The following is a 15,087-nucleotide window of genomic DNA, read 5'->3' as shown; positions in this document are numbered from 1 at the left end:
CTTTGTTTTATGCAAGTGAAGTGCCTATTGGTAGTTGGTAGTGATGGTGAAAAGATGATATATTCTGCATATAAATATTGATAGCTGGGCCAAAATCCAGCCCAAAGAATCCTGACAAGCTTTGTAAGCCTCACAACACGGCTTAGCTGAGGTCAAATGAAGGGAGACTTTTCCAGAAAAACAATGACTTACTGTTTAGCTTTAAGGAGATGCCAATTATAGCGGGTAGTAGGAGGTGAGCTGGGGTTATGATGAAAATGAGAATATTTAGAAACATGTAATTGTTGCTTGTTGCCGTATAAAATACCAATAGATGTTTCTAGCTTTCTTCTCCTATAATAATCTCCCTGTTCTTCCTACTCGAAATGTCTGTGGAATGAAATGGAACAAAATAAAACTGCCTCTAGTTTTTATGACATTAAGCTTTCTTCCTGTAGAAACAAGTGTGGCATATGTAATTAACCAAAAGAAAAGATAAATATAAGTCAGGATGTAAAGGAAAGTGCTGATGATTCTTTAAAAATGTTTATATGGACAGCTTATTCCTCCATTTGTTGTTGTCTGCTTTGTGTAATATGCAGATAAGGTTAGATATCTGCTTTGTGTTATGTCCATGTGTTTGCTAGGAGCCTGGAAAAAACTTCTCAGTTGTAAGAAGTTTATTTCTTGTATGAGTATGTCCACAGCAACCTGTTTAACTAGGTTTAAAATATAATTGACAGTGGTTTCTCTTAGTAGAAGTTGTTGACTGGAGGGATGGAGAATCCTTGGATTTAATTTTGGATATACTCTCCCGTGATGGAATGAGCTTCAAGTGGAGAGTGAAGAACCCCTACTGTTTTTTGTTTTGGTTTATTCAGTAATTGAAAAATGTGTTGATGGCTCTCTGTGTACTCATTTAAACAATAAATGTTTCAAGCTGGGTACAGGGGCTCATACCGGTATTCCAGCATTTTAGGAGGCCAAGGTGGGAGGATTGCTTGAGGCCAGGAGTTTGAGACCGACCTAGGCAATAAAGCAAGACCCAGTCTCAATAAAAATATCTAAAAATTAGCTGGGCATGATGGTGCATGCCTGTAGTCCCAGCTACTCAGGAGGCTGAGGTAGGAAGATCCCTTAAGCTCAGAAGTTTGAGGCTGCGGCGAGCCATGATTGTGCCACTGTAGTGGGTGATAGTAAGACCCTGTCTCAAAAAACAAAACAAGAATAAATGCTTCTTAATATTTTATTCTTTAGAGAAATAAATTGCATCTTGCCAGTTTCCTTATTATCCTATTGTTCCCCACTGCTCTTATCAATACACAGACATTGCTTTTCCTTTCATTTTCCAAGTATAAGCCTTTTCCTGTTGCTTTTTGCTGCTGGTTAGCAAGTCTAAATGCTGAGCATTTGTTCTGGCTGAAGCCATGCTGGGTACATTGGCCCAGTTTCAAAGGTTTTCCTTATCGTATGTGGTGCAATTGGTTCTCTGGAATGTGTGCATTAGAAGTTCAGTGGCTGGGAGGGACTCTTCCTTTTGGAATGGTAAATCCTGTCCCATTTTCCAAGCTGTTCTATAGAATGTACCTCATTCAGTTTGGTGTATGTTGGGGATTATTTGGTGGTTAAATTAAGTTACAGTATATTCACTTAGTACATTTGATCTCTTTTGAGCTGTAGAAGTTAGTTGTTGTTTCTTAAAACCAAATTTGCTCCTGAATGATTTTTTGAGAGAAGAGTTTTTTTAATCCCATTAGTGACGTTTCAGCAGTCTATTCTTGAGACAAGATGAATTTGGGAATAATTTGTTTTTCTTGTTTTCTGTGTGGGACTTGAAAATTTGATGTATTAATCAGTTTAGAGAATGCTATTTGTAACTGCCTAGTTTTTTTTTTTTTTTTTTTTTTTTTAAATGTGTTATGAAATGGTTAACTTCAAAATGTATTAAAAGAGTCTCTGGATCTATATGTAGTTAGATGTGCAGAACCTCACTCACTCAACTAGTATTCATATGGCCTGATGGGTCAGTGCTGGGTAAATAGTGAGGACCAAGAGGGAAGGGGTGACTGACCTGCAGCCGAGTCATTCTTCCTTGGGTTGGATGTGGGGAGTCATTTGATGATTGAACAGATGAGTGAGTAGGCAGGATCATTTTAGATGGTGATTGAAAGGTGAAGAGTTGGAGAGCACCTGCTGGCAGGGGGACTGGCTGAGGAGCTGATAGCTAACCTAAGAAATTAGTGGAGAGAGAGAGCCAGTCGTCCTTAGCTTAGGTGCAGAGCATGCAGGCAGGGATCGGCAATGCACAGCTTGACCTGCTCCAGGCTTGTAAAGGCAGCCAGTCTGGCTAGTATTCTAGGGAGGGTAGAACGAGGAAGGATGCTAGATCTTGGAAGTGTGCTGGGAATGGGGCCTTATGGGCCAGGCTTCTGGATTTTAATTTTGAATGCTATATATAGCAAGCCTGTGGAGGGCTTTCAGCAGTGGAAGGACCGCTTAATCTGCCTTGCATTTAAAATTATCTCTCTGGATCCTGTATTTTCTTGTGTTGTTCCCCGTGATGCATTTATAGCAGCATGAAGAGATTTGCATATTGTCCAAGTTTTCGTCCTAGAGGTAGCTTTCTAAAATTATTCTGAATCTGTTGATTTAAAACTAAATGTATATTTTCTTTAAGTGTAACCCAAACATTGTACCTTTTCTTTTACTATAGTGCACTCAGGTTTGTTTGTTTTGAGGCAGAGTTTCTGTCGTGCAGGTTAGAGTGCAGTGGCACGATCTCAGCTCACCGCAACCTCTGTCTCCCAGAGTCAAGCGATTCTCCTGCCTCAGCCTCCCCAGTAGCTGGGATCACAGTCATGCGCCACCACACCCAGCTAATTTTTCTATTTTTAGTAGAGATGAAGTTTCACCATGTTGGCCAGGCTGGTTTCGAACTCCTGACTTCAAGTGATCCGCCCACCTTGGCCTCCCAAAGTTCTGGGATTACAGACATGAGCCATTGCGCCCCGTGTACTTGGCGTTTTATGACTAATTAATAAGTATGGTAAACTGAGGAATAAAACCTGTAACATTAACTGATTAACAAATGATGTTAGCTGAGGCAGCTTTCTTGGCCAATCTAGGAAAGGGTGATGTCAGCCTGCCTTCTAGGTTTGAGTCATTTGGTGGGTAAAAGAATTTGGTAAAATCAGTTTTAGGTGTCAGACAATGAATCACATTTTCTCATATAATAAACAGATTGGCAGAATTCTAAATTGTTCAAAATTGAGTAATACTTGCATATAATTATTTCAGTCAAATATATGTATCGCATTTACTAAGCTCTATGTTGGATAAGGTGCCGTAAGGGATAGTCCATGCCCTTAAGGAGGACCTCACAGTCTAATAAGGAAAATTTGTAGGCATACATATATAAAGTCTATTTAGTTTGGGAAAACGTAAACATAGACAGCAGAGGTATCCCAGAAATGGAAGCAGTGATACTGAGGAAGGCTTTTGAAAGGCAAAAGTTAATTAGCGACCAGGCAGGAAGAGGATCTATGCTTCCCAGAGGCTCCCTGCTTCTTGTGCTCAAAGGGTAGAGAGTGATGCAGAACACAGGAAGGGTGCTGCTACCCAGGGGGCCTGAGCCAGGTGGAAGTACTGCTTGAAATGCCCATACAGGTGCTTTAATCCTGTAGGCAGCAGGGCTCCCAGAAAGGTTTTAGGTAGGTGAATAACAGGATCAGATTTATGATTTTTAGAAAGATCAATGATGCAGCTTTGTGGAGATGGACAACCCAGAAAGAGGAGCCTTTTGGAGCCACATTCCAAGTGAGAAGTGAAGTCCACACAACACTTTATTTGAATTTTGGATGCTTCATAGATTTAATACCCAAAACATTTTTTGAAAGTCGGAGAATGAATTAAAGGAAGGAAGCATTGAGAAAAAGATCTTAGCTTGCTTGTCTACATTCTTAGTTTGTGACTACAGGATTTTTAATTTTTGTGGCTGTAATGAGAGACTTTCACCAGCCTCATTATTTTGCAGATATGAGATGTGGTCCTTCAGGGTCAGTTGAGAGTGTGACATGAGTGGCTTAGTAATGAGGCCAGCACTCTGGTTGATCCTATTACAGACAAGAAGAGCAGGGGAAGAGCCAACACCTATCCACATTTCTGATTGGTGCCAAATGAGCAGTGCCAATGAGGCACTGTGCAGCTGTGCTCACTAGGGGCCTTTGCAACTACAGGGGAGACATAAATAACTAGTCAGGTGACAGACTCTATCTCAGGTTAAAAAAATTGGTTCATCTCTGTTGCCATTATGGAGGGTAATTTCTGTATGTCTCCGTGCTTGACTGCTGGTAAGCACTTGACATCTTAGGGAACGCTTCTCAGGGATGGAATTTTCTGAAATTTGTCGGTAACAATATGCTCACATTGCATGTGACAAAGACATATTTTATTAACCCCTAGTTCTAGATTGCCAGATTTTTGAGGTGAGAAGTGATTTTTTATTTTTTAAATGTTTGGAATCTTGGTGTGCCGCACATGGGAATACATTAGCTCATCTGTCTCCTCTCCCCTTATCCTACTTTTTTTCCTTTGAAGCTGTGTATGCCCAACCACAGTTTTCCTTAACTCTCTTAAAAACCGATTGATGAGGAAGACAAGTTCTTTTTGTTTTTCCATCTGTAAGGTAAAAAATGCCTCTCAAAATAATTTAGGAGATCTATAAAGAGAAACAAAATGGGTTATATTGACAACCCCAATTAAAAAACATCAGCTGCTGGTGTTTGAGTGCTTTTTTTCTCTCTCCACCTCCTTTTTTTTTTTTTTTTGAGACAGCTTCTTGCTCTGTTTTGCTCTGTCACTGAGGCTGGAGTGCAGGGTGTGACCTCGGTTTACTACAACTTCTGTCTCTCAGGCTCAAGTGATCCTCCTATCTCAGCTTCCCAAGTAGTTGGGACTTACAGGCATGTGTCACCATGCCCAGCTAATTTGAGATTCTGCTTTACGAAGATGGATCTAAAATTACTTGCTAACAATCTAAGACTGAGTTCAGAACCCAAAATCAGTTTTCAGAGCTTCTAATGAGAGTTATTGTAAAAATGATTAACACTCCAGTATTTCTTTATCCTTGATCTGATGCTGCTTGGTAGGGTTCCCCCCCCGCCCCCACGATGTCTTGCCTATAAACTCTCTCCAGGACTCAGAGCCGGTAAGATATTGCCCAGGCTGAAGGCAGTGGCACGATCTCGGCTCAGTGCAACCTCCACCTCCTGGGTGCAAGCAATCTCGAGTAGCTGGCATTACAGGCTTCTGCCACCACACCTGACTAATTTTTGGTGTTTTTGGTAGAGACGGGGTTTTACCATGTTCGCTAGGCTAGCCTTGAACTCCTGACCTCAATTAAGATCCACCTGCCTCAGCCTCCCAAAGTGCTGGGATTACAGGTGTGAGCCACCTCGCCTGGCCCTGCTTGGTAGATTTTTGTGAAATGTGTCTTTCAGATCTTTGCTTCATGTTAACAGGCATACAGAAGTACCTGGAAAGTTCATTTTGAGAGGTAAATGACTGTGTCTCTCCTTAGAATTGATGTGACTTTTTAGTCATGTTTGCCCAAGTGTAGAGTCTTTCTCAATTTAAAACTTGGAGGATGTATTTAAGATATGCAAACTATCTCACTGACTCTGAGTTCTGGAGTTTATGATGGGTACAAAGAATATAAATTTCACTGTCATATATCACCTTCCCAGAGGAGAATGGCAAGAAGTTATGTGGGCAGTGTTTTAAAGATTGATTTGATTTTGCAAAATGGGGTCACATAAAACTTTAAAAATAACGATTACAATAAATTATAATAAGGCTGAACCTTCTGTGGCAAACAGAGGTGAGTAGCAAAGAGTGCTAATATATGAGATAATCCCCTGGGGGCTCTTCCAGGAAAACAACTGACATCGTGCTATTTTGTCATTGTATTTGACTGATATTTTTAATATGAAATCAGATTGTAAGATTTTGTTTTAGGATCAAGTCTCTGATTACTTCCTTTATAAATTTTAAGAACATTCTGCATGTTAGGTATTGAGAGTGAAAAACCTGTGACAATTTAGCTGAGTGATTTTTATTATGAGAAAGTTTGTTACAAATTCTTTCACATGGATGGGGAGAGAAAAAAATTCTCCATTCTTTGAAGCAACGTTTTTTCCTGCCTTCAGACATGGAGCCACTTTGATTTCTCATGTTTAAATTGTATTTGGAAGTCAAACTAATACTGCGCTTCGGAGTACGTTGATGTTTTTTCATAAAGTCAATGTGTGAAAAATGTTTCCTGCATGTTAGATGGTAGGAATAGGGGAATGTGGAAACAAAAGGCCAAAAGATGGACTTAAAAAGTTGAGAGATGGCTTTTAAAATAAAAAAAAAAGTCACTTGCATGGTGAGGAAGAACCCTAGCATCCTGTCTTTTTGCCTCCCTGTTTGTGACAGACCTCTATCTCACCATCCTCTAAGCTGGGGTTGCCCAGCTTTTGTGTGTTTATGTGTTGCACTGTCCTTTGTACATTCAAATCGGAATGGCATAGTGCTTCTAAACAGTGTAAGACTTATTCCTTTCCAGAGTTAATGTACACTGTTGATTTAGGATTTTCCCTTTTCTTCCTGCCACATGTCTCCATGCTTGTGAAGATAAATATACAGGAGACATCACACTCTGTCATCCAAGAGAGAGTTAAAAATTTAAACCCGAATTCTGGAGAGTTGGTGACATCTATCAGAGGAAAGCCTATGTGAAGTGACCAGTCAAGGGTGATAAATGGGTAGTCAGCTGTGCACAGCCAGCCCTGTGGGCCGTGAGTTGCCATGGAAGCACCGAATGGCATTCAGCGATCCTGCATGACTAACCTAGTTTAGCAGCAGGGCCCATGGGCTCCAACCTGGGAGAAGGTGCTTACAGCCAGATGATACCAGAGCCAACACACTGCCCCACGTCTCATGCCCAACTTGGGCCTTTTTGTTACTATCTTTTCCTCATCCAAGTATGCTATTTCCTTTTTTAGTGCAAGGGAGAGTGAAAAAGGAATCACTAATCCTTACCGAGTTGTGATTTCTTACATTTTGCCACAATATTTAAAACACATCCATCCCTACCCCCAAGAAGCATTTGAAAAGTCAGAGTAAATGTGCCCTGACAGGCCCCAGCGTGGGGTTGACTAAATGACTGTATTGAGGGGCCAAACAGGCAGCTCCGAATTCCTCAGGATTTTCACCACCTCTCCGAAGTGAGAGCATCCTGGCACGTTTTAGATTTCCAAAGCTTCATTCAAGCCCCTTTGCTGACTTAGTGGATCTGGTCAGTGAAACATTGTGGCATAGTTACCCACACATGGCTCAAGTGTTTATGTTCTGCATGGCAAGTTTTCACATGTGACTGCTCTCACCAGGCACTGGACATTGAAGCCTGTGGCTCCCCCCATTTCTAGTTCACTTAACTAAAAAAAATGTGAGGGAGGTGACTTGATGGATTCTGTAGAGATCTTTTGATACATCAGGTTGAACCTGATGTATCAAAAGGTGATGGACAGTAGCATGTGATCTGAAGACAAGAACTTGGCTACTGAAAAGAGAATTATTTCCCTGTCTAAATATATTTGTGCAGACTTAGAGTAGAATTCATGGTGTCTGTGGGGTGGTCAGACTTTGCATCCTCCTTCCCAGGGGCACTTCAGAGGCTATAAGACAAGAATTGTAGCACAGTTTTAATTTTTATTTTATGTTATTTATTTTTTTGAGACAGAGTCTCACTCTGTTGCTCAGGCTGGAGTGCAGTGGGGCGATATCGGCTCACTGCAGCCTCTGCCTCCCGGGTTCTAGCGATTCTACTTCCTCAGTCTCCTGAGTAGCTGGGATTACAGGTGCCGCCATCACGCCTGGCAATTTTTTGTATTTTTAGTAGAGACAGCGTTTTGCCATGTTGGCCAGGTTGGTCTCAAACTCCTGACCTCAGGTGATCTGCCCACCTTGGCCTCCCAAAGTGCTGGGATTACAGGCGTGAGCCACTGTGCCTTGCCCACAGTTTTTATAACTTAAAGAGTAGCTTCATGCTGTTGGCCATCCTTCTGTCAGAGGGGCCCTCTGTTAGGTCCTTCCTTAAGGATAGGCCTGTGTGGATCCATTTAACCAAACATCAGTTTTGGGGCTCTGAGATTACTCTGCTGGCAGAGATAATACTAAATTTCTTTGAGACTAAGGAATTATGAGTGGTTATAAGTTAGCACACTTTAGCATACCTTCTTTGTCTTTTCATTGCCCTATTTAATGCAGCCTGACAGCTTTGCTAGCAGAAATGTGGCTGAGAGCATAAGCTTTCTTGTCAGGTACTTGAAGGTTCAAATGTTCAGGTCTACCATTTGTGAGCAAGTCAATCCCCTGCCCCCTCTTTTTTTGAGACGGAGTTTCGCTTTTGTTACCCAGGTTGAAGTGCAGTGGTGCGATCTTGGCACACCGTAACCTCCATCTCACAGGTTCAAGCGATTCTCCTGCCTGAGCCTCCTGAGTATCTGGGATTATAGGCATGCACCACCATGCCCAGCTAATTTTGTGTATTTAGTAGAGATAGGGCTTCTCCATATTGTTCATGCTAGTCTCGAACTCCTGACCTCAGGTGACCCACCTCCCTTGGCCTCCCAAAGTGCTGGATTATAAGATACAGGCATGAGCCACCGTGCCCAGCCGGGTTTTTAAATTTAATTTTATTTTTTAATTTTTACTTTTGAGATGGAGTCTCGCTCTGTCGCGTAGGCCGGAGTGCAATGGTGCGATCTCAGCATACTGCAACCTTCACCTCCCCAGTTCAAGCAATTCTCCTACCTCAGCCTCCTGAGTAGCTGGAATTACAGGTGTGTACCACCATGTCCAGTTAATTTTTTGTATCTTTAGTAGAGACAGGGTTTCGCCATGTTGGCCAAGCTGGTCTTGAACTCCTGACCTCAAGTGATTCTCCCACCTTGGCCTGCCAAAGTGCTGGGATTACAGGTGTGAGCTGCCGCTCCTGGCCGCAAGTCAATCTGTGAGCTTTCTTTTTTCACTTGGAACATGGGGTTAATAATCCCACTCTCACAGGGTTGCTGTGAAAATTAAATAGAAGACTGATACGATAGTGCCTAAATCAGTGCTGACTAACATACTGAGTGATGCCAGTCCTTGGCCAGGCTGCTGCTGCTGTAATCATTGCTTTTGTATTTTGGTAGCCCCAAAAAGAATGAGCTGTCTTTTACCCCTGGAGACCCTCTGGAAACTTGTTCGACGTACAAGCCTCAGGCCCCATGTCAGGTCTACTGCATCAGAAACTCTGTAGGTCTCTGTGATCTGTTTTTTGGCAAACCCTCCAGCTGACTGACCCAGGTTTGAGAACCTCTTAGCTAATGCACAGTACCATGTCAAATCAGCTAAGGAGAACTTGTAACTCACTATATTCTATTTGGAACAGTGGGAAAGAATGGCCAGGCTGATGTTGGGATATGTTTTTCCTGAACATAGGACCCCTCCCCACCCCCCAAAAAAAGACCACCTTTATTAAAGTGACAGTTAACTTGTAGTTATTGAAAGGTGATGACATGCAGCACGCTGGCTCACGCGTGTAATCCCAGCACTTTGGGAGGCTGAGGTGGGTGCATCACTTGAGGTCAGGAGTTCCAGACCAGCGTGGCCAACTTGGTGAAACCCTGTCTCTGCTAAAAATACAAAAATTAGCCAGGAGTGGTGGTGGGTGCCTCTAATCCTATCTACTCAGGAGGCTGAGACAGGAGAATAACTTGAACCCAGGAGGCAAAGGTTGTAGTGAGCCGAGATGACACCAGCGCACTCTAGCCTGGGCGACAGTGAAACTCCATCTCAAAAAAAAAGGTTATTACAGAGTTTGTGAATCATATAGGGCATTTGCCACTTCCTAAAATTCCATCACTAAAAAGTTTTCCCATCTGCCCCTTTCTTGCTTACTCCTTGGTTTAATCAATGACGTGTATAGGCTGAACAAAGGTTTACTTATGATATGAATTGTGGGTTTTTATTTTTAAAATTTCATATTATTTTGTCTCAAAATGGAACCAAGAAAAAGAAAACATTCACAAAAGATTTGCCTGGGAGCTTTTAACCAATCATTTGCTAAGCCATTGCAAATTTGCAACAAGAAACCGGAAAACTATTCAGTGTGACTGGCAAAACCATTTAGTTGCAAGGGGAAAGGAGGCAACTGAGAACAGGGGCTCAAAGCCTACCTCTACTCCTGTGAACTTCCTGTGTCTTCTGTCTTCCTCTGCCCTGCCCAGGAGTTTCTGTGAGTTCGACCCAAGAGGGAGTTGTTGGACAGTATGGGGAGAGTGAGTTTCTTTCACGAAGCCTGGACCTTGTAACACTCATCCTACCGGTGATATCCATGATGCCTTTTTTTAACCTCACCACTTACAGGGCTTTTAGTTGAAGGGTGATGGTGAATCAAAAAAAGACAATTTGTCTCAAAATAGGTGTAGAATTATGTGTCTGTCAATAAAATCTTAGTGTGGATTTTTTATTTTTTTGACACTAATGAAGTAAAATCTTAATTAACTAGAATCCTTAATTTAATAGGATTTCCTCCCTGTGGGAGATTTCTTGATTTTAGAATCACATAGTAATAAAGTAGTGTTAGGAATTTTGTGAAAGAATGGCTTAATTGGGTTCTTCTGGTTATTTCTGTAGCAGTTTTCAATATTTTGAAATGAAAATCTGGAAGTATGGGAGAAACCCAACTGATGCTGAGATAAGGCCAATAATACAAGGCTGAGCTGATTGATTTAAAAATATTTTAGTGATTTTTAAACCAACTTAACTTTGTTAAAGGAGAATTGGGTGTGTGGAATTGATGAGAAAATCGAGGACTCTGAGTGGCCTGTTAGTTGAAGTGCAACTCTTTACACCCTCCCTTTTGGATCTTGTACTGAGAATTGCCATTTGGAGTTCCCTTCTCTGAGACAAAGGTAGCATTTATTTAGAAGGGGCGGAGCTCTGCCCTGTGAAGTGGAGCCTAAGGCTGTGAATACCAACCAGCCATAGGGACTCCACCGTGCTAAGTGGCAGCATCGGAGAGGGGAGAATTCCCTTAGTGGTGAGAAAATAGCCAAGCAGACAAGCACATGCCCATGGTAAGCTTCCCTCCACCTATTCACCGCTCGGCCTGTCTTGATTGCTTCAAGGTACATGCACTGGATAGTTTGGGAGAAGAGAAGCAGAGTTGCTCAGAGGATAGTTGCCTGCTCAGCTCCTCCTGCAAACCGGCTCAAAGTGGCCGTAAAACAAGTTTGAAGGAAAAAAGAAATTATTTCCTGATCAACCTGCTTACTTGGCTTCTATGGTTATATGCTAATGATGGCATGTGATCTTTTGAATTAACAAGAAGAATTACCAAAATCATTAAATAGTGGAAAGGAATTGGGTGTCATCGAGGCCAGTGTGCTACTGCCAGCCAGAAGTAAGTTTAACTGTCTGAAACAGGTGAGACTCAGACTCCATTACAGAAGACTCCATGACCAGTTTCTGGTTCAGCAGCTGCTGCTTTTCAGTATTTTCACTAGCATAAGTTATTACTTTTTGGTTTTAAGAGTTCTTTTAAAATCGTCTATTGCAATATCCATCATCTAGGAAAAGTTTTTGATGCACAGGTCTAAGGAGATAATTTTTTGTTTTTTCTGTTTTTGAGATGGAGTCTCACTCTGTCGCCCAGGCTGGAGTGCAGTGGTGTGATCTCAGCTCACTGCAACCTGCGCCTCCCAGGTTCAAGTGATTCCTCTGCCTCAGCCTCCTGAGTAGCTGGGATAACAGGTGCGCCCCACCACGGCTGGCTAATTTTTGTATTTTTAGTAGAGACGGGGTTTCACCATGTTGGTCAGGCTGGTCTTGAACTTCTGACCTTGTGATCTTGCCCACCTTTGCCTCCCAAAGTGGTAGGATTACAGGTGTGAGCCACTGTGCCCAGCCTTTTTTTTTGAGATGGAGTTTTGCTCTGTATCACAAGGCTGCAGTACAGTGGTGTGATCTTGGCTCACTGCAACCTCTGCCTCCTGGGTTCAATAGATTGTCCTGCTTCAGCCTCCCCAGTAGCTGGGACTATAGGCACACGCTACCATGTCCAGCTAATTTTTGTATTTTTAGTAGAGACAGGGTTTCACTGTGTTGGCCAGGATGGTCTCAATCTCTTGACCTTGTGACCCGCCCACCTCAGCTTCTCAAAGTGCTGGGATTACAGGTGTGAGCCACCATGCCTGGCCTAAGGAGATAATTCTTCACTACATCATAGCGAATTCAGAGTCAAGCAGCTAACTTCTCTCCCTGCATCCTACCCCCATAGATTGAAAGGTTATAGAACTACTAGATTACTTTTTAAATGATTTTTAAAAATAATTTTTGCATGTGTCTTCCAGCATTAAATCTTTTTTGAAAATTGTAAGTTTATAAAAGTATACTATAAGTGTAGTAGTAGCTCTTTTTTTTTTTTTTTTTTTTTTTTTGAGACGGAGTCTTTCTCTGTTGCTCAGGCTGGAGTGCAGTGGCATGATGGCATGATCTCGGCTCACTGCAACCTCCGCTTCCCAGGTACCAACCATTCTCCTGCCTCAGCCTCCCGAGTAGCTGGGATCATAGGCCTGGGCTACCACACCCGGCTAATTTTTTGTATTTTCAGTAGAAACAGGGTTTCACCATGTTAGCCAGGCTGATCTCAAACTCCTGACCTCGACCTCCCAAAGTGCTGGGATTACAAGCATGAGCTGCTCTGCCTGGCCCCTGGTGGGTGTTTTTTAAACCTAAAAATACATAACGATTACCTTCTATGCAGAGTACCATGCTTTGGCACCAAGAGAGGTGGCAAATTTGGGAGGTTCTATTCTGATGGAGTTCACGTGCTAGGGGGCAGGGGAGGAGGAGAGAGAGCTAATGATGTGTTAGGTAAGCACATTCTTGGGGGATTTGAGGAAGCCTTTAGAGTGAGTGAGATTTGAATAATTCCAGAGATTTGCTGGAAGTTGAAAATCAAGGATGGGGGCGTGTGGTGGAGAGAGGCACTGGAAATTTGTGACTGGAATGAAAGCATCAAAGTCTAGGATATCACTGAGGAATGGGGAGTAGTCAGGTGTGACTGGAATATAGAGGTGGTTTATAAGAGAGTCATACTTTCTAAGGAAGCTGTCCCTGGAAGAAATTGTAATCTTTCAGTAAAGAGGGCCTGGTGGAAATTAGAGCAAGAGGCTGCCTTACAGGGTATGTTCAGGGGATGGACATAACTGACTGACTGTCAAGTAGAATGCATGTGGCAGGCCTGCAGGGGGACAGTGGATAATTTCTAGAGAGTAGATCTGTGCCAGATTACGGTGGCATTTTAATGCCAAAGCACAAATGTATAGAGTTTATTCTGCAGTAGTAAAGAGCCATCAAATGCTCTTTACTTTAAAATATGGATAGTGACATGAGAACCAGGGCTTTAGATCAGGTTTCTTTTCATGAGAAGGCTGGATTAGAGGGATAAGATGTGGGGGATGCAGGGAGACCAATAGGCTCTTGTCAGAGGAAATAAGAGAAGTCAGAAGAGAGCCAAGAGACCAGGAAAGGGGTTGGGGAAGGGTGTCTGACATCAGGGCTAGAGTTTCCGAAGGTACTGACAACCTTAGCTAGACGCTAAAATGTTTTCCTGTTTGTTCAAATGGCACTGGGAGAAAACATTCAGTAAATTCCCTAGGAGCAAGTGTATGAAGACAGAAGTTATTTTATAGTTATTTCATTTTTAAATCATATGAGGGTTGGGAGGTGGCCTGTGCTGCTGACAGTGAGGCAAGCCCACTTTTGGTTTATGTGTTGGATAAAACAGCACGCCTTTGGGTCTCCATCTCTGATTTGTTTCTTGCTGAATGCTGTTTAACCCCTTTGGTGCAAGGGCTGATGATTTAGGGTACATTTTTATGTGGTTAAAGTAGGGCAGTCAGATTATAAGTCGTTCTCCATAGGTAGAGCTGACATCTATAATTGGATTTTCTCATCCTTGACATTTGAAATGAGCAATAAAAATCATTTTTGTGGGGTTTACATGCCAAGACACTCCCAGTAGAGTAGACGGAGAATAAAGTAAATGCTGTTTTGGGTGCCTGGTAATCTTTTAATTATGAAATAAGCCTTTTGATTTTAATCTTTCAAAATGTATGCTACTGATCCAGGAAAACAGCCTTTCTAAAGTTCACATCCTGCTGACTCCTGCAGATGAAAAGCTTCCACCTCTAACCCATATTTTGCAAGCTGAAAATAAAAATATCATTAATCTTGTCTTGGTTCCACCACTGCCTATAAAAGGCTGTTCAGTTTGGAATTAGTCCTGAGTCATGATGGAGACCATAGCCCAGAGTGAATGCTTGGGTTCTGGGAGCCAGGACCAGAGTCTGGAGGGTCACAGCCGAGTGACTGAGGCCTCAGCCTAAGGCTGGGTTAAGGGACTTAGACTTTCTTTAAATCACAGCTGTTATCACTGCTTCTTCCCAGACCTGCCTTCCTCCCTCATTGAATGCATGTATCCATGACAAAACTTGGAGACTGATAAATTTTATTGTTTTCATTCTTTTGTGGCATCTGAAACAGTTTGTACAATGACGACAGAAACCTGCTTCGAATTAGAGAGAAGGAAAGACGCAACCAGGAAGCTCACCAAGAGAAAGAGACATTTCCTGAAAAGATTCCCCTGTTTGGAGAGCCCTACAAGGTATTTACTGAATACTAGCAGTTGAAGGTCTGATTTATCACAATCTTGAACCCTGTGATGAAACAATTCAGTATAATTGAGTTCGAACAAGGGTCACAGCTGTGCAAATAAGATAACTTACTCTAACTTACTCTAGAGATTGTTTTTGAAAACAAAGTATGAAAATTCTTTGAACGTTGTTGGTCAGAATTACCAAAGTTTGTGGTTTTCTTTTGTAACGTTAGTCTCCTACAATTACTAATATGTGTCCATGGTAGTCTTCTCAACAAGAGAATTGAGTTAAAATGGCACATTAAATTCTATATGTCATACATGAAGTTCAGAGTTTTTTTCCTTAATAGTATTATGTA

The 15,087-nt window shown here is 42.1% G+C and overlaps 1 protein-coding gene across 1 annotated transcript in view; it reads left to right on the top strand.

The window, feature by feature from the left end:
- The window catches only part of AFF1 (AF4/FMR2 family member 1), a 202,108-nt gene that overhangs the window by 94,265 nt on the left and 92,756 nt on the right, over positions 1 to 15,087 (top strand). The window contains exon 3 of the mRNA XM_037744515.1: positions 14,617 to 14,737. Within this exon, the coding sequence (XP_037600443.1) occupies positions 14,617 to 14,737 (121 nt within the window). The remainder of the gene's footprint in view (positions 1 to 14,616; positions 14,738 to 15,087) is intronic.

This window comes from Cebus imitator, unplaced genomic scaffold (assembly GCF_001604975.1).
Source record: "Cebus imitator isolate Cc_AM_T3 unplaced genomic scaffold, Cebus_imitator-1.0 Scaffold177, whole genome shotgun sequence".
NCBI lineage: Eukaryota > Metazoa > Chordata > Mammalia > Primates > Cebidae > Cebus > Cebus imitator.
The sequence above is the reverse complement of the archived record's forward strand: the minus strand, read 5'-3'. Positions and strand labels throughout refer to the sequence as shown.